The sequence below is a fragment of the Rhinatrema bivittatum genome, chromosome 9, assembly GCF_901001135.1.
Source record: "Rhinatrema bivittatum chromosome 9, aRhiBiv1.1, whole genome shotgun sequence".
NCBI lineage: Eukaryota > Metazoa > Chordata > Amphibia > Gymnophiona > Rhinatrematidae > Rhinatrema > Rhinatrema bivittatum.
The window spans coordinates 235,949,006-235,973,640 of NC_042623.1; the positions used below are offsets into that span (position 1 = coordinate 235,949,006).

General features: G+C 43.1%; 1 protein-coding gene across 1 annotated transcript in view; it reads left to right on the forward strand.

The window, feature by feature from the left end:
- Positions 1-24,635, forward strand: part of MCF2L2 (MCF.2 cell line derived transforming sequence-like 2) — a 774,003-nt gene that overhangs the window by 94,650 nt on the left and 654,718 nt on the right. The window contains 1 exon segment of the mRNA XM_029615373.1: positions 10,843-10,957. Coding sequence (XP_029471233.1) covers positions 10,843-10,957 — 115 coding nt within the window.

The following is a 24,635-nucleotide window of genomic DNA, read 5'->3' on the forward strand; positions in this document are numbered from 1 at the left end:
CTGGACCAGATGGTATACACCCCAGGATTCTGAAAGAAATTTCAGACCTATTAGTAAAAATTTGTAACCTATCATTAAAATCATCCGATCTACTTGAAGATTGGAAGATGGCGAATGTAACCTCTATATTTAAAAAGGGATCCTGGGTGATCTGGGAAACTATAGACCGGTGAGCCTGACTTTAGGAAAAATCGTGGAAACTGTTATAAAGAATAACATCACAAAACATTTATATAGATATGGTTTGATGGGACATAGCCAGCATGGATTTACCCAAGGGAAGTCATACCTCACAAATCTACATTTTTTTGAAGGAGTGAATAAACATGTGGACAGAGGTGAACCGGTAGATGTGGTGTATTTGGATTTTCAGAAGGCATTTGACAAAGTCATGGGATAGGAAGTGATGTCTTTTTGTGGATTGCAAGTTGGTTAAAAGACAGGAAACAGAGAGTAGGATTAAATGGTCTGTGCCTAGACTAAATTGGAAAGGAGGAGGGGTATTAGCAATAATTAAATCAACGCTTTGCCCGACACAAAAACCGCTTTCTGCTACTGAACCATTTGAATTTTTAATTATAACTATGCCATCGTTAAATTTAGTATTGCTATACTGTCCCCCTAAAGTAATAGAGTCTAATATAGCCACTCTTTTGTAAAATATTACATCACTGCCTTTAAATTTAAACGAAACAATCATAATGGGCTATTTTAATTTACATGTAAACACGACAAACCCCTCCACGATTACTACTGCCTTACTAGATGCTATGGCAGGTCTAGGTTGGCACCAGTTAATTAAAGAGCCTATCCATTCACGAGGAAAAACTTTAATGTTTTTTAACTCTTCATATATAACATTATTTATTTATTTATTTATTTATTTATTAAAGGCTTTTATATACCGACTTTCTTGATACAAATCAAATCAACTCGGTTTACATCGAACTAAGCAGTAACTAAAACCAACCAATCAACAAGAGATATATTAAAAGGAGCATAAAGTTACATTATAACAAGGAAGCCTTAACTGGGAGTAGGAAAAAAAGAGAGGGAGAACGAAGATATAGTACTATATACAATAGAGTATGGAAGGGAGGCAAGGAGCCGACCTCAAGATGACTTGTGAGCGTAATTAGCGTTTGTTTATTTACATAAGTGATGGAACAGTTCTAGGTCAGGCTGTTGGGCTAGTGGCGGGGAAGGCATGGCAGAGCAGCCATGTCTTTAGTTTCTTTTTGAAAGTTAGAAGACAAGTTTCCTGCCTGAGGTCCGGAGGCATGGCGTTCCAGATGGAGGGACCTGTGATAGAGAATATCCTGTCTCTGATATTTGAGTAGTGTACAATTTTGATTGGAGGAACATGTAAGGATCCCTTGTAGGCATCCCTTAAGGGTCTGGCCGTCGAGTGCAATTTGAGAGGGAGTAGAAGATCGAGTGGGATCTGATGGTGAATATTTTTGTGGATAATTGTCAGTGATTTATGGAGAATCCTGAAGTTTACTGGGAGCCAGTGAAGATCTTTTAGAATGGGAGAGATATGCGCTCTCCGATTAGTATTCGTCAAAATTCTCGCCGCTGCATTTTGGAGCAGCTGGAGGGGTTTTATAGTAGAAGCCGGGAGACCTTGCAAGATGGAATTGCAGTAGTCAATCTTGGAGAACAGAATGGCTTGGAGGACAGATCTGCAATCGTAATGAAAAAGGAGCAGTTTGAGTTTTTTAAGTACTTGTAGCTTGTAGAAGCACTCCTTTGTGGTGTGTTTTATAAATTGCTTTAGGTTCAAGTGACTATCAATTATGACTCCAAGATCTCTAGCGTGGGATATTTGTATGTTAGATTGCAGTTGGTGATGGAAGGGACTGCCTTCTGGGGTAATTAGCAATAGATCTGTCTTGGAAGTGTTGAGCACCAGGTTGAGGCTTGAAAGGTGATGGTTGATCGTTTGCAGGTGAGAGTTCCATAATTTGAGTGTTGAGTCCAGTGACTTGGATATGGGGATTAAAATTTGAACATCGTCTGCGTATATATAGAACTTAAGTTTTAGATTTGAGAGTACGTGGCAGAGAGGGAGTATGTAGATGTTAAACAGGGTGGGCGATAAGGAGGAGCCCTGCGGGACTCCGAATGGGGCGTTAGTGTGAGAGGATTCCTTGTTATTGATTTTAACCTTATAGCCTCTATTGCTAAGGAAGGAGTCGAACCATCTATGAGCTTCTGGGGTAATTAGCAATAGATCTGTCTTGGAAGTGTTGAGCACCAGGTTGAGGCTTGAAAGGTGATGGTTGATCGTTTGCAGGTGAGAGTTCCATAATTTGAGTGTTGAGTCCAGTGACTTGGATATGGGGATTAAAATTTGAACATCGTCTGCGTATATATAGAACTTAAGTTTTAGATTTGAGAGTACGTGGCAGAGAGGGAGTATGTAGATGTTAAACAGGGTGGGCGATAAGGAGGAGCCCTGCGGGACTCCGAATGGGGCGTTAGTGTGAGAGGATTCCTTGTTATTGATTTTAACCTTATAGCCTCTATTGCTAAGGAAGGAGTCGAACCATCTATGAGCTGATCCTGTAATTCCTATGTCTGATAGCTGGTTTAGAAGGGTATTATGATTTACAGTATCGAAAGCTGCAGAGATGTCGAGAAGGGCTAGGAGGAACGATTGCCCTTTATCAAAGCCAATGTAAATTTGATCAAGGAGTGAGATGAGGAGGGTTTCGGTATTGTGTTCTTTACAGAAACCGTATTGTGACAGGTGTAGAATATTATGGTCTTCTAGGTAATTTGAAAGTTGCTTATTTACGATTTTCTCCATGATCTTTGCTGCAAATGACAGATTTGAAATGGGGCGGTAATTGTTGAGGTCGTTCGGGTCTAGGTTCGGTTTTTTGAGTATAGGTTTGAGGGTAGCCGATTTGAGAGCATCTGGGAATATTCCTTGTGAAAGGGAACAATTGATAATATCGGCTAGATATTTGGAGATGTATTCTGGTATGAGAATCAGAAATTTGGAGGGAATTTGGTCCAGAGGGAGGGTGGAAGGTTTCATTCTTTTTATCAGATTTTCCACCTCTATAGTGTGAGTAGGATCAAAGGATTCCAAGCTTATGTCTGTGTTTGGTAGGTGGAGGGTATCCAGAGACAGTGAGTTTGGGCTGGTAGGTAATCTAGCCAGGGTGTTTGAGATTTTGTTCTGAAAGAATAAGGCCAGATCATTGGCTTTCGATTGGGCTGTATCATCTGGGATAGTAGGGGGAGCAGTTTTGGTGAGTTCCGATACGTACGAGAAAAGAGCCTTCGCGTCGAATATCATATCGTGGATACGGAGGGCATAGAAATCTCTTTTTGTTTGAAGCGTTGTCGTTCTGTAATGGTGGAGGGCGGCTTTGTATATGGTTAGAGAATGGGGATTGGGGTTCTTCCTCCATTCTTTTTCTTTCCGTCTTAGGTTTTGCGTCAGGGTACGGAGCTCCTTAGAGAACCATGGCTGCTTATTTTTTCGAGAAGGATCTATGGTTTTTTTAGACAGTGGGCATAAGTTTTTGGCTATCATTACAATACCATCAGAAGAGCTTTTTATCCAACCAATTCTTTGGTCTGACCATTATTTGATATCTATTTCAATTCATTTTATAGAACCCAAAAGTAATAATAATACAGTTGCTTACATAAAAGGAAATCTGTAAAAACAGAAGACTTTATTAATGAATTGGCTCCAAAATTACCTATCTCACTGTCTTGAGGATATAAATAAATCTATAGATCAATGGAATCAGACTCTGACAAATACCTTAGTTCACATTGCTCCTATGAAATTAATTCCTGTTAGGAATAAATCTAATACATCATGGTATACTAGTAAATTACATCAATTGAAATCCATACTTAGGAGGAAAGAACGCATATGGCGGAAAAATAAAAATGACAACACAAAAAATTCCTATTATGGTTTACTATGGATATATAAACAAGAAGTGAACAAGGTAAAGAAAAGTTTTTATGCAAATAAAATGTTATTAGCAAAAAATAATCCGGCCACACTATTTAATATTGTAAAATCTTTAATTACACCGGTCCAAAATAAAAATCAAAACATAGATAACACTATGGGGTAGATTTTTAAAAAATGCGCGTTTGCGTACTTTTAGAAGATACGCGTAGCCGCGCGTATCTTCTAAAATCCTGGATCGGCGCGCGCAAGGCTGCCGATTTTGGGCAGCCGGCACGCGCCGAGCCGCGCAGCCTGTCTCCGTTCCCTCCGAGGCCGCTCCGAAATCGGAGCGGCCTCGGAGGGAACTCTCTTTCGCCCTCCCCTCACCTTCCCCTCCCTTCCTCTACCTAATCCACCCCCCCGGCCCTCTCTAACCCCCCCCCTTACCTTTGTCCGTAAATTTACGCCTGCGAGAAGCAGACGTAAATCTACGACCCGGGGGCTGGTCCGAAGGCCTGGACCATGCCCCCGGGCCGGCGCCACGCCCCCGGTCCCGCCCCCGAAACGCTGTGCCCCGCCCCTGAAACACCGCATCATCGGGTCCCGCCCCCGACACGCCCCCTTCCGAAAACCCCGGGACCTACGCGCGTCCCGGGGTTCTGCGCGCACCGGCGGCCTATGGAAAATAGGCGCGCCAGCGCGCAAGGCCCTGCTCGCGTAAATCCGGGCGGATTTACGCGAGCAGTGCTTTGAAAATCCGCCCGTATGTGTAATCAAATTGCAATATATTTTCAAAGTAAAGTAGAAAAAATAACTCAAGAATTTTCGCATTTATCTTATCCAAATTATAAAGAATAAACTCCAGTTATTAATTAGTCGTCCTTTTCAAAAATTGCTGTGAAACTAATTTTAAGCAAACAAAAAATATCTAACTCACCATTGAATTCCTGTTCAGGGTTAATTTTTAAAGGTTTAGCAGAAATCTGTTCAGATCACATCTTTAAAATGATAAATCAATAGCTGGAGACAGGTGTATTTCCAGATTGCTTAAAACAAACGTCAATACTTCCCATACAAAAAAATAAAACATCTGCATTCACAGAGTTTTCAAATCTCCGTCCAATAGCCTCCTTAACCTCATTATCAAAATCCTTAGAATCAGTCGTTTTGCATCAATTAAACAAATTTCTCTCAGATCATGAAATATTACATCCAAATCAACACGGTTTTCGGGAGGGACACTCAACAGAAACCCTTTTGTTGTCCTCTTTTGACTCTTAAGAAGTTTTGACTCTAATACAGATTTTATACTGATTCTTTTAGACAGTTCTGCAGCGTTTGATTCGCTAGACTATATTATTCTACTGTCCAGTCTTCAGTCCATTGGAATTCAATCCACAGTATTAGAATGGTTCAATAGTTTTCTTACTAACCGTTCCTGTCAAATAAATATAGGATCACACTGTTATGCTCAGGCTTGTGAACCCTTGGGCCGATGGGAGGATGGTGGGCCCTTGGAGACGATGGTCAAGAGGAAGTCCAAGGTCAAGAGCCAGAGGGTCGTCCCTTGCCAGTCCGAAGTCACACACCAGGAATCACCGCTAGCAAATCTAAAGTCACACACCAGGAATCACCGGTAGCCAATCTGAAGTCAGGAACCAGGAACACCAAGACAAGACAGGAACAAGGATCCGAAGTAGAAGAACTCACCGAAGTAAGCAGACCTGACTAACCCAAAAGTTGCCAAGTCAAAGAATGACTGTGGAGAGCCTCCTTATATACGTCCCTGTGCCTGGCCCATCAGGCACAGGTAAAGTCGATTTAAAGGACGAGGCCCCTTTAAATTCATTGAGGAGCCGCGGCCTTGCGCCTATGGATCCGGGCCGTGGAGGAGGCATCCCGACGCCGTGAGGGGAGAGCAAGGTGCTTCCCCTGCCGACAGCCACCACAGAGGCCCGCGCTGGCTCGAGGGCGAGATGGCCTTGACTCCCCCAGCTTCCTCGATGCCGCCGGTGGCGGCCCGCCACAGTGGGTGAGGTAGGGGGTGTGGCCACGGCCGTCTGCGGCTGCGGGACACAACACACACTCGTCATCATATTCAATGCCTACAGGGGTTCCCCAAGGTTCTTCACTCTCTCCAATATTGTTCAATACATACTTATTTCCATTATGTAACATTCTATCTGCATTAAATATTTAATTTAAAATATATGCGGATGATATTCAGCTTTTTGTCCCATATAAATCATCCTGGTCAGAAACCCTTTCGTTGGTACAAATTTACATTAAAACTATAGAAAAATGGATGGCTCACAGCCGCCTGAAATTAAACACGAAAAAAAACAGAAGTTGTACTCTTAATTTTGTTGAAAAACCCAATTAACAGTCCACTGTCACATATTATGATCGATAATGAATGTATTCCAATCACCAAACAAGCTTGTAGCTTAGGAGTCACATTAGATTCAAACCTTTCCCTATCATGTCATATTTCAAAAACTGTCAAAAATGCCTTTTTTAAATTACATTTACTAAAATGTTTAAAACCATTGCTGTTTGCTCAAGATTTTCACTCTGTACTCCAGTCATTATTATTTTCAGGCCTGGATTATTGTAATGGTCTATATTTAGGTTTACCGGATTCAACAATCAAATCACTACAGTTTACAAAATAGAGCAGCTCGTATTCTCAGCGGTACATCGATAAAACAGCATATCATCCCCATGCTATATAAATTGCACTGGTTACCCATCAAATATCGAATTTTGTATAAAATATTGATCATAATCCATTAATTACTAAATAACCCAAACTCCTCATGGCTTTGTTCCATATTAAGAATTTAAAAACCATCAAGAGAATTACGATCCTCAAACATGAGTCTTTTGGATATTCCATCTATAAGACTAGCAAGACTAGAGCATTCTCGGTTGCAAGGACTTATACATTGGAATGCCTTACCAAATTCAATACGTCAAATTTCTAACAGTAAGGATTTTAAGAAAACATTAAAAACACACCTTTTCAGAGAAACATTTAGAATTACTGATTAAGAGGCCAGGTAACTCTTCATTTTCCGTTTTGTATTATAATTATGTCTTATTTTTTCTTCACTCTTTCTTGTTTTTAAATTAAATTTAAAGTAAAATTTAATTTTCTAAAGTTATAATATTATTAGTTTATATTGATACAAACACTATTGTAGTTTTTTTCAAACTTTATTATTATTTTAATGTTTTACTTTATTTTAATTTGTTTATTTAAGTTTTATTTCTGAGGAACAATTGTAAACCGTTTTGTTCAAATTTTATTTGCCAAGACGGTATAGAAACGTTTTTAAATAAATAAATAAAAGGTCAGTTTTCACAGTGGAAAAAGGTAAACAGTGGAGTGCCTCAGAGATCTGTACTTGGACTGGTGCTTTTTAATATATTTATAAATGATCTGGAAAGGGCTACAACGAGTGAGGTGATCAAATTTGCGGATGACACAAAATTATGCAGAGTAGTTAAATCTCAAGCTGAAATGTTTACTACCTGGTGATTACTACCCTTACTCAAAAAAATCCCTTGCACGGTTATTGCAACGCCAACATTGCTCTCTGCTTCAACAGCAAAGGGAAATGTGGAAAAGAGGATTTGCATTCAGATAACAACCAAATAGGACTGAACTACACAATCTGGGTAAATAAATAAACATGGGGGTAGCTTGCTTATTACGGCGGTTACTACCGTAAACCAATTAAGCCTGATACATTACTCGAATGCATACACAGCGTTGCTCTCTGCTTCTACGGCAGGGGATAATGTGGAAAAGAGGATTAGCATTCAGACAACAACCAACAAGGACTAAACTTCATAATCTGGGTAAACAAATAAGCGTGGGGGTAGCTTGCTTATTACGCTGGTTACTACCCTAAACCAATTAAGCCTGATACATTACTTTGAATACATATACAGTGCTGCTCTCTGCTTCTATGGCAGGGGGGAAAAATAGAAAACAGGATTTACATTCAGGCAACAATCAACAAGGACTGAACTTCACAATCTGGGTAAACAATCATGGGGGTAGCTGCTTATTCCGGTGGTTATACCCTAAACCAATTAAGCCTGATATATCACTTTGAAAGCATATACAGCGTTGCTATCTGCTTCAACGGTAGGGGGAAGCGAGGAAAACAGGATTTGCATTCAGTTATCATCCAACAAGGCATCGATCTGTGCAGTCTGGGTGAACAAGCAGCGGGGTAGATTGCTTGATGCGGTGGTTACAACCCTTAAACATAAGCCTTATGCTCAGCTTTGATGCAACTCCAACATTACAACATTACTCCAACATTACAACATTACTCCAACATTATTCTCTGCATCAATGACAGGAGGTGGCAGGAAATTTGAATCAAACAGTTACCAAAAAGAGCCCTGAAGTTGGTGGTTGGTGAAACAGATAAGCATGGGAAAATAAGAGTCGAAGCTTGCTGGGCAGACTGGATGGGCTGATGTTTCTATTGTGATGAATTGCAGGAGGACCTTGCGAGACTGGAAGATTGGGCTTCCAAATGGCAGATGAATTTTATCGTGGACAAGTGCAAAGTGATGCATATAGGAAAAAATAACCTTTGCTGTAGTTACAAATGTTAGGTTCTATCTTAGAAGTTACCACCCAGGAAAGAGATCTAGGTGTTATAGTGGATAATACATTGAAATCGTCAGCCCAGTGAGCTGTGGCAATCAAAAAAGCAAACAGAAGTTAGGAATTATTAAGAAGGGAATGAAAATAAAACGGAGGATGTCATAATGCCTCTGTATCGCTCCATGGTGAGATTGCACCTTGAATACTGTGTGTTCTGGTCACCGCATCTCAAAAAGGATATAACTGCACTGGAGAAAGTGCAGAGAAGGGCGACCAAAATGATAAGGGGCATGGAATGGCTGTCCTATGAGGAAAGGCTAAAGAAGTTAGGGCTGTTCAGTTTGGAGAAGAGAAGACTGGGGGGGATATGATAGAAGTATTCAAAATTATGAAAGGACTTGAACAAGTTAATGTAAATAAGTTATTTACTCTCTCAGATAATAGAAGGACTAGGGGGCACTCCATGAAGTTAACAAGTAGCTCATTTAAAACAAATCGAAGAAAATTCTTTTTCACTCAGTGCATAGTTAAAACTCTGGAGTTCATTGCCAAAGGATGTGGTTACAGCAGTTAGTGTAACTGGGTTTAAAAAAGGTTTAATTAAGTTCCTAGAGGATAAATTCATAAACTGCTATGACAGTAATTAATAAGCAATAGTAGCTTGTGATCTATCTAATGTTTGGGTACTTGCCAGGTACTTGTGACTTGGATTGTTCACTGTTGGAAACAGGATATTGGGCTTGGTCTGACCCAGTATGGCAAATCTTATGTTCTTATATAAACTATCTGTCAGGACCCGCGCCTCCGTCCATCAATGCTCTGCAGTTTGTTCCCTGCCCTGTGCCCCCTCCCTCAATGTCCTTCACAATTTTTTCTCTGCCTGTTCCTCTGCTTAATTCCCTGACCAATTTGTTCCCTGCCCCATGCCTCCCCCTCTGCTCAATGCTCTGCCCCCTCCCTCCCTCCACGCCCTGCACAGTGTTTTCCCTGCCCGTGACCCCTTCCTCTGCTCAGTGCCCTGCAGTTTTTTTCCCTGTCCCTTGCCCCCTCCCTCCCTCCCTCCACTCAGTGCCCTGCACAGTTTGCTCCCAACTCCCTCCTTTCCTCCTGCAATGCCCTGCAGTTTGCTCCCTGCCCTGTGTCCCTTCCCTCTGCTCATTGTCTTGTCCAGTTTTTTTCCCTACCCTCTTTCCTCCCTCAGCTGAATACCTCGTTTGCTTCAGATTACCTCTTCCAGCTCCAATAAGGCTAACACTGTCCTCTGTCCCTCTCTTCTGCCCAAAGCTGCTGCTCTGCTGCCTTCTTCCTCTTTGCTGCTTGCTGCATCCTCCCGCCCCAGGCAGACTGACACAGTGCAGGACGATGCAGCCTTCCTTCCTCTTTCACCAACTCCTCCCCACCTTGAAGCTTCTGCTCCTCCTCCTCCTGTGCTTCTGGCCGGCCTCTGCGTAGATTAATTATGCCCCCCCCCCCCCCCACTACATGGGCCAGCCACAGCTCAGAACTGGATGGAGCAGTAATTACAAAAACAAAAAAAGCTGGCTGTGGGGACCCTCCCTCTCTGCCAGTGTATTCTAAGCCATGGTTTCATCTGCCAGCTGCCAGCGCTACTGAGAAAAGCTTTTTTTTTTTTTTTTAAAGCTGTGCCGGTGTGGCACAAATCCCTCCTCTCCCTGAATCAATTTTTTACTATCTACCACCGGCATCGCATGCATTACCCGCAACTGGCTCCATTTCCAGCTACTCCCAGCGTTCCAGCTGACCTGGTGTCTGCGTGCTGTAGCCGCCACCCCCCTAAATGTGCCGCCCCGTGCAAATGCACGGTATGCACACCCTGCGACGCTGGTTCTGATGTTACATTTAGCCAGTCAATATTGGGGCAATTGAAATCTCCCATTATTACTGCGCTGCCAAATTGATTAGCCTCCCAGATTTCTACCCATATAGATTCTATTGTGCATCTAGTCTCTTTATCTTTATCCTGTTGAACTCTATGCCCGCCCAGACATAAAGCGCTATACCCCCACCAAGATCCTCCTCTCTGTCGTTGGGATATAATTTGTACCCCAGTACAGCACTGTCCCATTGGTTATCCTCGTTCCACCATGTTTCTGAGATGCCAATTACGTCTATGTCATCATTCACTGCTACACACTCTAACTCTCCCATCTTATTTTTTACACTTCTGACATTGGCATACAGACATTTCAAAGTGTGTTTTTTGTTTGTATTAACAACCTGCTTTTCAGTTGATAGAGATCATTTGTTTTAATTTTAGGAGGAAGAGGGAAAGATGGGGCCCCAATCATCACCTTCCCAGAGTTTCCTGGCTTCAGTGAAATCCCCGATGAAGATTTTCTGAACGTTGTGACGTATTTAACCAGCATTCCCAGGTAAGCCAAACCCAGCCTGCATTTCTTGTGTTATTTCTGACCCATCATTCCAGTGGGATTGCAAATAATTTGTGTTTCAGTATCAGAGGAGAAAGGAAGGGGTTTACTAATTGGAGTAATGGGCTGGGGCCCAGGAGATCTGAGTCCAAGTTCTGCTTCTGCCGCTGCCGCTTGATGTGACCTTGGCAAGCCTGGCTCCCCCTTACACTTAGTCCTTCAAAGCAGGAAGTTGTGAGCATCGCTTCTTTATGTGGTGCCCTAGATTAACATCATAAAACATTCTAGGACCCAAAGGTACCTCTAGGAAATCATGCATATTAGGACTTCCAGTCAAAACTGGATCTCTTCCTTTCAACTAAGAGAGAATAATTGCACAGCGTTTTATTCATGTTTGTTGTAGTTTTATTGGTTCTGTTTTCTGGATGGTGGCAGAGGCCATGTCAGGGTAAGACACGGGAGATGACTCCAGTCGAGTATGCTGGAGACCGGGTTGGGGTAGCTGTAAATTCTGCTGGCTGTTGTCATTAGAGAGAAACACAGAAGGAACAATATGTCCTGCACACACACAATACAAGTGCCTGAAGCTTTTGTATCAGCCAAAATCTGTAAATATTATAGATCTTTGCTATAGATATTATATCCTAGGGTTCTTGTTTCACTTTTTTTAATTCAAAGTTTGCATTGAAAAAATAACCCGCCTCCATAGTATATAATCCATCTCTACATTGTACAACAGGCAGAACCCCGTCAGCCCCAAAGTACAAATACTGTATGCTGTCTCTGGCTGAAAAGTTGATTCCAGCGTACGACAAAGGCCAACAAAGATTTAGAAGGAGCTCAATGGAGGATGAAATCAGGTCACGCTGACCTTATCCGCCCTTGTTTCACTGGGGTAATCAGCAGCTTGGACAAACTCAGCCTGACAAACTCAGCCTGGCTCTTACTATACCAGCAGTCCAACCTAATAAAACGGTGCAATAAACAAACTCTTCTGCTTTACAGTTCTGTTGATTATGATATTCATTGCTCAAAAATTCTAAATCAGAAGATAGTTGCACATGGTATCAAAGATTTTAAGGTATATGCGGCAGTAATCTGCAATCTCTGGCCTGCAGAGGGCTACAGATAGAAGAATCAGGTGAAGCACCAAAATTCATATCGTTTACAACTTCTGCAAAGGCTTTTTGGTTTTGTTTTTTAAATGTCAGATTGTGCTTTTGAGGAAATAAACATAGAGGTACTTATTTAACATGAAAAAACTTTTTGCTGCTCTCCACACACAATTTCAAATTATGCATTTACAATAAAAGATTTTACATGAAAAAGGACACTCAGTCTTTTGAAATAAAAATATCACAACAGCATGCATATTATATTGACATGCACTGCTGTGGTGTCAACCAGAAAATCCTGCATAAAAGCTAAACAAACACTTGGAACACATATAGTATTAGGTCTGTTATAACGCATGTTGGGTGTGGGCTTGGTCCTCAGAAAGCCATAAAATGAGCAAACTAAATTACAATTACAATATAATAAATCTCACATTCCAAAACAGCACTAACTGCCAGCACTCAAACAGTTATAACCCTATGAAAAGGTTACCCTGTAAACATTACACCAGGCCCTAAAACATCAATATACCTCTTATTAGGAAAACAGAACAAACCAAGCTTCTATAGATCCCTGCACAGAAATGAAACATTAGCAGAATACTTAACTTCAATCACACAAGCAGAACACAGGCAGACCCTCACCAAACACAGAATAAAGTGCCATAAAGTATAAATGGAAAGTGCAGTCATAAAGTGAACTGAAAACCACAAGTTAGACTCTGTATGTAGTATACCAATGGAAAAACAAAAGCACCATCTTTCCTTAGAAAACATCAAACAATAAAATCAATAAATATAAAGCATCAATCAAAATATTAAAATCATACTAATAAAAATAATTATTTCAAAACAGCAGATGAGCTGAATAACATCCAATAATTAAAAACTCATATTTTTTTTAATTTCCTAAACACCAATACAATACTTCAAAACAGTATACACATCAAATAACACCAGTTTAATTAAAATCAATAAAGATTAAAAAAAAATCACTCACTCTCCATAACTGGGAACTTTTGACTTCTGGTCAACTTGAGATTGTTGTGGAGTAGTGGGAAAGATAGGGAGGTGCACAAACTTTCTCCTTCCTTATATACACACAAATTCATCCTCATGCTCACACAGGCACACACACTCTTTCAAAACTCACACACATTCACAGACTTACATAAGCTGGCTGGCTTCTTCTCTGTCAGGCTCACATTCACAGCGGCTTACTCTCTCTCAGGCACATGCATGCTGGCTCCACTCACACACACACACACACACAGGCTCCCTTCCCTCTCCTTCACACACACTCGCTGGCTCCACCCCTCTCCTCCACACGCACACACGCTGGCTCTACTTTCTCCCCTATACACACATGCGCGCACAAGGGCTCTGGCTCTGGCTCCAGTCTCTCTCCTTCAGTTGGGCCTCGGGCCTTCTCCACCTGTGTCACTGGGTGAGATGGGCTCCCCTGGTGGCTGCAGGCCTCCTCTTCTGCCACCAGGCGGGATGGGCTGCCCCAGGAGCCACAGGCCTCCTCCACCTCTGCTACTAGGTGGGATGGGCTCCCCTGGTGGCCACAGCAGGGACGGTGCAAGGGTATTAGGCGCCCTAGGCAAATCTTACATGATGGCACAAAAAGACAGTATGGTCTATCTAGTTTGCCCACCTACCCAACTAATTTAGCTTTACAAATCCCATCACTCCCTCAGAGATCGCCTATGTTTATCCCATGCTTTCTTATTTATTTATTTAGATTTATTTATTTAGATTTTTATATTCTGCTTTTCACACTTTTTTTTTCAGCACTTCAAAGCAGATTATATTCAGGTACTGTAGGTATTTCTTGAATTCAGATACTGTTTTTGTCTTCATTACCTCCATTGAAAAGCTATTCCATGCATTCACTACACTCTCTGTAATGACATATTTCCTAAGATTACTCCTGAGTCTACCCTCTTTCACCTCATCCATGATCCCTCATTCTAAAGCCGTCTTTCCATTGAAAGAGGCTCTCCTCCTTTGCATGGAAACCTTAGAGATATTTAAATACTTCTATCATATCTCCCCTATCTTGCCTTTCATCTAGGGTATTTAGATCTTTGAGTTTTCCCCATATGCATTAGAACAAAGACCATTAATCATTTTAATAGCCATCCTCTGGACCAATTCCAACTGGTTAATATCCTTTTGAAGGTGTGATTTCTAGACTTGTACAAAGTATTCCAAATTAAGTCTCACAGGGACTTAAACAGGGGCAATATCACCTCCCTTTTTCTGCTGACCATTCCTCTACATATGCAGCCAAGCATTTTTCGGGCTTTTCCAAATGGAACTAGTAATTAATATTGAAAAAACAGAATTCATACACCTTGAACTAAAAACCACTGAATTAATCCAGAATCCCATCAAACTTAAAAACGATCAGATAGTGGAACTAACCGAAAAAGCTCGAAACCTAGGAGTAATAATTGACAATGAAATCAACCTCAAACAACACATATCATTGAAAGTCAAAGAGGGCTACACCAAACTAATGGTCCTTAGAAAACTAAAACCCCTATTAACCCAAGTACACTTTCGAACTGTTCTACAAGCACTTATATTCACTAGCACAGACTATTGTAACACACTCTTCCTTGGATTACCATATACAACACTAAAACCACTACAAATCTTACAGAACTCTGGCAGCCAGAATTGTAACTGGAAAAAGCAGAAGGAATCACATCACTCAAACACTTGCCGAATTACACTGGCTGCCAATCGAACAAAGAGTACAATTTAAAACACTATGCAAAATTCCACAAGCTAATCAATGAAGAAAATACTGATTGGTTAAACACTGCATTACGACTACATGTTCCCCAAAGAAATCTCCGATCAGCAAATAAAGCTCTACTGACCATACCCTCTGTAAAGACAGCTAAACTGACACAAGTAAGGGAGAGAGCACTATCATTAGCCGGCCCAACATTATGGAACTCAATGCCAGCCGAAATAAGATTGAGAGATTTAAAACTCTTCAAAATAAGCTTAAAAACATGGCTTTTCAAAAAAGCTTTTCAAAGTGAGAATGGGGAATAGGTAGTACTAAGAAACAAGAAAAGGACTCATACACACAGGCAAACAAAAAGTCACCAGAGAACATATATGCGTTCTTTTTTATTTTTATCATACTTAAGTATTGTTAAAGAATTACAGTATATCGCATATATGGATAGTCCATAAATGGAATTACAATACACACTCCATATAGCATATAGTATTTGAATCATGTATCTGAACAATTTCGGTACCTACTAGTTAAATTACAATCTATTTCGAATTTATTCATGTGCCTATTTGTAAACCGTTGTGATGGTATATCACTGAACGACGGTATAGAAAAGGTTTTAAATAAATAAATATGCTTTATCCACCTGTTTGGCCACCTTAAGATCATGAGACACAATCACCCCCAGATTCTACTCTTCTTTCATGCGTAGAAGAATTTTATCCCCAATAATGTTCCTCTTCCTTGGGTTTTTGCAGCCTAAGAGGGCATTTTTAAAATGAGCACCCATGTGCCCGTACATGTGTATTGGCATGCAAGCAATACACTAGAATTTTTAATCGTGCACGCACTTATGAGTTTATGTTTTAAAATTCACCAACCGTGCATTAAGACTGCTCCTAATTTTAAGAGGTTACTCGAATACAGCTAGCGCATCCGTGTTTTCAATAGGACCATTTCGGCTTTTACCCATGTATGCCAGCAAATTTTAAAACATGTTTGCATGAGGCACACTCCCAGTTTTCCAATTAATCCACCAGTTTGTCCACTTAATAGCAAGGTCTTTCAGACCTTCTGGTTCTTCATTCTGCACGCTGCCCAGTTGACCTGGATCCCTCACTCTGTCCTATAAGCCCTAAAACGTGAGATCTACAGACTTGCTCCTCATTGGGAGCAGCAGTAAAATTGCATGGATATCTAGCGTATACGCGCTGTGGGTATCGTTTTAAAAATTTGGAGTTACACGGGTAAGTCTTGGCCTTGCCCCGGAGTGCCCATGCCTCATCCCTTTTCAGCCCCCTTATTCCTCCCGCGCGCATGGGTACATACATGTGTATTTTGAGGCTTTTTAAAATCTGCATTGCTTGCGCGCAGCCCACATACATGCATATGTATGCATTGTTAAACAAGCAGTGCTTTTAAAATAGACCTGAAAATGCATAACTCTGCAGTTTTTATCATTAAATCTTAACTTTCAGACCCTATACCATTCCTCAAGCTTCACTAGATCCCCCCTCATATTTTCTACACCTTCTACCCTGTTTCAGATTTTGGTATCACCTGCAAACTGACAACAATCCTTCTGCAGTGTCGCTCATGAAAAGAACCAGTCCAAGGACTGATCCCTAAGGCACACAATAAGTACCACCCCTTCCTTGGAGGGAACTCCATTTACCACTATCCTTTGTCACATCACTCTCGACCATTTTCTAACCCAGTCAGTCACTCAAGGATCCATATCAATGGTGCTCAATGCATTTATAAGTCAATGCAGAACTGTGTCAAAAGCCTTACTGAAAGCCAACTGTATTACATCTAGAGCTTTCCTTTGATCCAACTCACTGGTCACCCAATCAAAGAAATTGATCAGGTTCATCTAACAAGATCTAAAAAATCATGTGGCCTCGGATCTTGCAATCTGTTGGATTCCAAAAACTGTACTATCCTCAGTTTCAGCAGTGATTCCATTAATTTGCTTACCACAGTGATCAGATTAACTAACCAGCCTGTAGTTCCCAGGGATGTGGTGCTCATAGGCCCCATCATAGGCATGACTTGGAAAGTAGTGAAGAAGCAGTGAAACACTTTTTGCTTTTTGAGATGTCACACAAGAAGTCATTATTCTTGTTCTGCTAAGGTTTTTTTATTTTTATCATAAATAGCTTTACAATTATTAGCAAGATTCTATAACATTTTTGCTTCAGTCTTGTGCTTGTTTTGCTAGACAAGCAGATGCTGCAAGCTAGATATAGAGTATTAACAGAAAAAACTGGACCACAGGGTCATAGAAGCATATTTAGAATAGATACAAGGCTATGCTGAGATTGCAACTAGTTGTGAGCCTAAAAATAATATTTACATATGAAGTGAGGATTAATTAGAATGGAGAGTGAGAGCAAATCTATTCATTCATTCATTCATTCATTCATTTAATTAAAGGTTTTTCTATACCGATAACCATTTGCACATCGTATTGGTTTACATGGAACAATTTAGTTAAATAATAACGAGTAACAGTTACATAGAACAATTTGGTTGCATAACCTATTTTCCTGCATACTCTGTTTTTAATGTAAACCGGTATGATTTGTATCTGATACAAGAATGTCGGTATATAAAAATGCAAAATAAATAAATAAATAACATGATAAGAAAAAAAGGTATATCAGAATTGGTATAGTAGTAACTATAAACATAGTAATCTATATAAATAAAAATGTTAAATAGTTTGTACGTCATCGCTAATCTCGCCAACCGCTTAACCGAATGCATTCAAATTTGCACACAACATTCACTTCCCATATGGGAAGGATCTTATACACTTACATTACATATAGGTCACACCTGTGACAGGTAATACAAGTTTAAAAATTGCTTACACAAAACAGCAACATCTGGTGGCCGTCAGCGCAAGCGCAACCTCTTACACCTTTCACACACACTCACACACCACCCCCCACCCCCACACAGGGCTATTGTCTTTCATTCACACTCCCTCATAACACACAGAAATCCACACTCATCACACCACACACCCCCACCCACACGCCTGCCAATGTCACTTACTTCACCCACCCTCCCAAAACACACCAAAACACGGATTCCTGGCTGCTACATTGGGAAGCCACGCATTTCACACACCCTCCGAATTTAAATTAAAGTAGCCTCTTCCACCCACCCACGCACTGCACTCCGATCACACACTACACCTGATACAAGTCCATGCTTCTCCGCCGGCACCACAGGAACGGTCCGGGACACATCGCATTCTGTAGGGCCGTCGGATGCCAGCAACCAAAATGGCGCCGGCGGACCTTGCCCTTACTATGCTATACGGAGACAACAATGACGTCGGTACACCATGTGACATAGTAAGGGCAACAGCCCGTCGGCGCCATATCCTCAGCGGACATTTGCCCTTACTAGGTCAGGAATCCTGACGCACCACTTTCACCGGTGAAGTTCTGCGACATGGCAGCCGGCGGAACAAATCCTATCACACACCCTCGCCACCGGCTGGCAGTTTACACATGTAGCCGGGGAGGAGCACGGTGGGGGACCGTTCTTATTTTCCGCCGCGCGTTTTTCACAGGGGGGGGCCACTGATTCTCCACATCTCCCGAGAGGGGGGCTGTAGCGTGGGTTGCTCTATTTCACAGGGTTGGGGGGGGGGGGCCAGGAAGGCGTGCTTGCATATTTAAACTATTCTTTGCTGGTGCTGTTCATTTGGGGTAAAAAAAACCAAAAAAACCACAAACTGTAACCTTTACTGCTCTGTTCTGTTTTTTCAACTTAACCAGGCTCAGCTACTGCACCAATTGCTTTCAAATTTGGACACAACCTTGCTTTCACTTTCGGCAAGGTTCTTCTCTATCTAGATTACATAGATGTCACATGGTTACAGAAAAAAACGTGTTTTTACATGTGTGTGGGGAAAACAGTGACATCTGTTGGACAGACATGCAACACACGCTATCTACCTTGGGAAATGAAGCTGCTGTACTGCGCATGTGCGGGCGGGAGCGCACGTCGGGCACAGCGGGACCAACATGGTGCTGGGAGGGGCAGCAGCGGTGCACGTCGCGCACAGCGGGACCAACATGGCGCCGGGAGGAGCAGCAGCGGCGGACCGGAGGCAATATCGGGCGTGGTGGTGTCGGCCGGCCGAAATTCGACACCTGGGAGGAGCTGCGGCGGCGATCTGGTACGGCTCACGTGCACGACAGGGAGGGATCCTCGCTGACCTCGCGCCTTCAGGAGCGGGCCACGCAGAACAGCACAAGAGGGAGAGGGGGGGGGCAGCTGGGAGGGCATTGCGAGCCGGAGGGGATCAGAATCAGGGAAGGAGATTGAGAGAGGGTGCGGCATCACTGACAAAAGGGTAGGGAGTAGGCGGGGAGAGGTGACAGTGAGGGGAGGGTGAATGAAGGGGGTAGTGAGTGTCAGTGGAGAGACACAGAGGGGAGAGGTAAGTGTGAGAGGTGAGAGTTGGAGTGGGGACAGAGGAGTGAAGGGGGGGGTTAGTGACCGAAGGGGGAAGGGTGAGTGTGAGGGGAGAGAGCTGGAGTAGGGACAGGGGAGGAAAGGGGGGGGGGGGTGAGTGACCAAGGGGGAGGACGATGTGTGACTGAGGTATATGAGCAAGGAGAAGGGGGAGTGGGGGAAAAGAACCTGACTCTGCCACTGCAACGCGTGGCCGGGCACAGCTAGTAACTAATAACTCTTAACTCATAACTCTGGACATAGTGCTAAATTAGCGTGTAAGATATCGAAGTTTCCAGTGCAGAACAATTAGCAGTTAACATGAAGGGGATTGAGGGCAGAGTACAAATAGATTAAGAAGTATTAAGGAGGGAGGAAACTATGGATGGCAGGGAGGCATGAGATCAGTGTAAAGGAGGTGGGGTGAGGGGGAGAGGGAGGGCATGGATGGGAGGAGGGGTGCCGAGAGGGGGTGGGGGGGGCCTTAGGGGTAGGCTAGTTTGAAGAGCCACGTTTTTAATTTTTCTTTTTAATTTTTGTGTGCAAGGTTCAATGCGGAGGTCAGGCGGCATTGAGTTCCAGTTTATGGGACCTGCTATTGAGAGTGCTCTGTCCCTAGTGGAGGAGCGTTGTGTGATTTTAGGAGAGGGTATGCAAAGGGTTCCTTTACAGGCAGCTCTGGTTGGTCTGTTGGATGTATTGGAGTGGAGTGAGTCGTTTAGCCACTTGATGTTCTGGTTGTGTATGGTCTTGTGTATAAGGGAGAGGGTCTTGTAGAGAATTCTGGAGGAGATAGGGAGCCAGTGGAGGTCTCTTAGGATGGGCGTGATGTGGTCTTTTCTACGTGTTGGTGAGAATTCTGGTGGCCACATTCTGTAACATTTGGAGGGGTTTGATAGTAGCGGAGGGGAGGCCTAGGAGGAGGGAATTACAGTATTCGATCTTAGAGAAAATTATGGTTTGAAGGGCGAAAGTCATTGAAATGTAAGAGGGGTCTTAGTTTCTTTAAAACATGGAGTAGCATTCCTTCAAGGTGGATTTTATGAAAGTTTTTAAGTTCAATTGGTGGTCGATGGTGACGCCAAGATTTCGTACATGTTGGGGGATGGGAGATGGAAGGGGCAAGGTGTTAAGAGAGTGTAGGGTTATAAGTGGGTGGATTGTGAGAAATGATGAGGAGTTCTGTTTTGGTGGTGTTGAGTGAGAGATTAAGGGGTAGATTTTCAAATAGCGCGATTTGGCGTACTTTTGTTGGCGCATCAGGCGCAAACAAAAGTACGCTGGATTTTAGTAGATACGCGCGTAGCTGCGCGTATCCGCTAAAATCCGGGATCAGCGCGCGCAAGGCTATCGATTCCGTATAGCCGGCGCGCGCCGAGCCGCGCAGCCTACCTCCGTTCCCTCCGAGGCCGCTCTGATTTCGGAGCGGCCTCGGAGGGAACTTTCTTTTGCCCTCCCCTCACCTTCCCCACCCGCCCGGCCCTGTCTAAACTCCCCCCCCCTTACCTTTGTCGGGGGATTTACGCCTCCCGGAGGGAGACTTAAATCCCCGCGCGCCAGCGGGCCGCTAGCGCATCGGGACGCAACCTGGGGGCGGGTCCGGAGGGCGCGGCCACGCCCCTGGACCGCCCCAGGCTGTAACCACGCCCCCGGCCCGCCCCAGAAACGCTCCCGACACGCCCCGAAAACGCCGCGCGGATTGGGCCCGCCCCCAACACGCCCCCTCTGAAAACCCCGGGACTTACGCGAGCCCCGGGGCTCTGCGTGCGCCGGTAGGCCTATGTAAAATAGGCGCACCGGCACGCAGGGCCCTGCTCGCCTAAATCCGCCCGGATTTAGGCGGATTTAGGCGAGCAGGGCTCTTAAAATCCGCCCCTAAGGTTAGTGAGGAGATGGTTGATCGAGTTGATGCTGTTGTCCCAGATCTTTAAGGAATTGACTAGTGAGTCAGTGATAGGGATGATAATTTGGACGTCGGTCGCGAATATGAAATGGATGATGCCTAAGTTAGATAGGAGATGGCAGAGGGGTAACAAGTATATATTGAAGAGGGTAGATGATACAGCGGAGCCTTGGGGTACACCTCGGGTTAGGTTGATAGGTTTCTTATGATCAGATTCACTGTTGCCCAATTTGACCTTGAAGTGTCTGTTTTCAAGGTAAGATTCAAACCAGCGGAATGCAGTTCCAGTAATACCTTTATTATTGAGTTGGTTTAGTAGAATTTTGTGACTGATAGTGTCGAAAGCGGATGAGATGTCGAGAATTGCAAGGAGGTAGGAGTGTCTGATGTCCATGCCTTTGAGTAATATGTCTGTAAGAGATATTAGGAGTGTTTCTGTACTGAAGAATTTATGGAAGCCAAACTGAGACGGGGATAGAATATTGTGTGTATCTAAGTATTCTGAGAGGCAGAGGTTGACTACCTTTTCTGTGATTTTGGCTAGGAAAGGGAGGTTTGAAATTGGGCGATAGAGAGTTCTAATGGGTTGAGATTGAGTTTCTTTACGATGGGTTTCCACAATTGCTTGTTTGAGGGCGGTGGGGACATTACCATGGGTGAGGGAGCAGTTGATGATCTCGGAGAGAGTTTTGGCTATTATATTGGGAATGGTTAATAGTATTTTAATCGGGATGGTGTCCGAAGGGTGTGCAGAGGGTTTGATTTTCTTTAATAGGGATTCTATTTCGGATGATGATGTGGTTTTGAGGCAGTCAAGGCTGGCCATAGTGTTTGTGGGGAAGGCACTGGAGAAGGAGGTGTCAGTGGGAAAATTTACTGTGAGCTTGGAGATTTTATTGTGGAAGAACAATGCTAGATCATCACATTTGCTTTTGGAGTCAGATATTGAACTGTGTGAGGGGGCAGTTTTGGTTAGATTGGATATGAGTGAGAAGAGAGCCTTGGCATTGGACTGAACGTCGTGAATTTTGAGGGTGTATAAGTCACGTTTTGTTTCTGGTCACCACATCTCAAAAAAGATATAGTTGCGATGGAGAAGGTACAGAGAAGGGCAATCAAAATGATAAAGGGGATGGAACAGCTCCCCTATGAGGAAAGGCTGAAGAGGTTAGGGCTGTTCAGCTTGGAGAAGAGACGGCTGAGGGGGGATATGATAGAGGTCTTTAAGATCATGAGAGGTCTTGAACGAGTAGATGTGACTCGGTTATTTACACTTTCGAATAATAGAAGGACTAGGGAGCATTCCATGAAGTTAGCAAGTAGCACATTTAAGACTAATCAGAGAAAATTCTTTTTCGCTCAACACACAATAAAGCTCTGGAATTTGTTGCCAGAGGATGTGGTTAGTGCAGTTAGTGTAGCTGGGTTCAAAAAAGGTTTGGATAAGTTCTTGGAGGAAAAGTCCATTAACGGCTATTAATCAAGTTTACTTAGGGAATAGCCACTGCTATTAATTGCATCAGTAGCATGGGATCTTCTTAGTGTTTGGATAATTGCCAGGTTCTTGTGGCCTGGTTTGGCCTCTGTTGGAAACAGGATGCTGGGCTTGATGGACCCTTGGTCTGACCCAGCATGGCAATTTCTTATGTTCTTATGTTTTGAGGATAGTAATTCTATATTCATGCATGGATGTCTTGCATGAGGCAAGCAATGAGGGGGATATTTTCGCTATTTTCTTTCTTTGATTCTCAGGTCATTTTTGAGTTTTTTTAGTTCAGGTGAGAACCATGCTTTTTTGTTGCTATGGGAGGGGTTTACATTTTTTGTTGTGAGTGGGCATATTTTGTTGGCAATGTCTTTAGTGGTACTGTATACTTCAAAACCAACTACTAATTTCCCAATCCTCAGAACAATATGTTGATGCTTACAAAATGACCATCATAATAGGCATTATTGTGTATTGCTATCAGCTTTGTTTCCACTCTGCCTTACATTTAATCATCGGTCAGTCCCAAAATATAAACAAAACTATTTTTTAATATTTTTTTAAAAAAAATTTTCTGTGCTCCGTGAGTACTTTATCCGTGGGATTAAAATAATCATCAATTTTCCTTATCATTTCATTTCAATTCATGAATAAATGGTGACTTATCTGAAAAATTGTCTGTATATTATTCCACAGGAAAGTTATCTGTGTCTCGTTTCACATGAAGCTGTCAGCCACTTGTGGTTTCCATGCCCAAGTTTTTCATGCTGTTAGCCGGTTGTGGTCTCTCTGCCTGACACGGTACTGTGTTTCGGACTCTATATACGTCCTTTATCAAGGGCTCTTTTATAACAACGGCATGGCGAATCTCGGCGTTTTTTCACACGTGTGAAAATTGATGGCCAGAAGAGAGAAAGCAGTGGCATGGGGAGACAGGGGGGTATCAGTGGGGGTTAGAGAGTTGTTATGAGAGGCTGTTGGTACAGCTCTTGTCAGGAGGGATAGACAGTACACAGTGAACAAGAGTGTTGCAGGGTTGAGGAGGTGATTGAGGCTATGTTGCCAAAGGTGAAAGTCGGGCAGCACTTACGTGGCGGCACTAAGGGGCGCACAAAGGGGCAGACTGCCCGGAGCTGTTGCTGTCCCTCCACCAGGGCTTGCAGTAACTGTTCCATTTCTCCGGGAGGTTCCTGCTCCTTCAAGGTCGGAAACCTTTCTCCTTCTTTCAAGAAAATAACCAAATAAAAGAAAAGCCTGCTTCTCCAGCTCTGACTCATTTCTTCTGTTCCCTCCCTCCAGTGGAGCTTCTCTCCTAGCCGGTACCAATAACAAAAAAAAATCCTGTGTGGCTGCCGTTGCAGCTAGGCCCCCCCCCCAAAAAAAAAAAAGTTGTTTTTTTTTCTAATGTGGGTCCCTGTCTGTGCAGACGCTTAGAATAGGAAATCCCACTTCTACTACCATATGTGATGCCCTTGTAGCAGTCTATGGCGGGGGAAGGCCGCAGAACAGACCAGGCTGGAGAATGGTCTGCTTTTCTTAGTTTATTTTCAAAAGTACATAACAGAAGAGGAGCAAAATGGCTTCTTACCTCAGCAGACTGACAAGCAACAAAAATGTCCAGAACAAACACAGCATTGGATTACAGCTTCCGTCTTCTCCCTGGGGCCTCTCTAACTCTCTCAGGGCCTCACCTTTGTATCCCTTACCTCAGGGAAATGCCCCCACCCGAGGATCCCTTTCCTGTCTGTCTTAAGGTGGACCGGGACAGATAGCTGGAGCCGGTCCGTTAAGGCAGTCTGAGGCTTTCTATCATATACTCTATTACAAGGCCGTACAACAACTGCGACCTGGAATGGGATGCTCCAGAGGCCACCTTTAAGGGAGGGCGAGCCCTAGAAGCTCTCTACCCCTTGGACCCCGCAACGAAG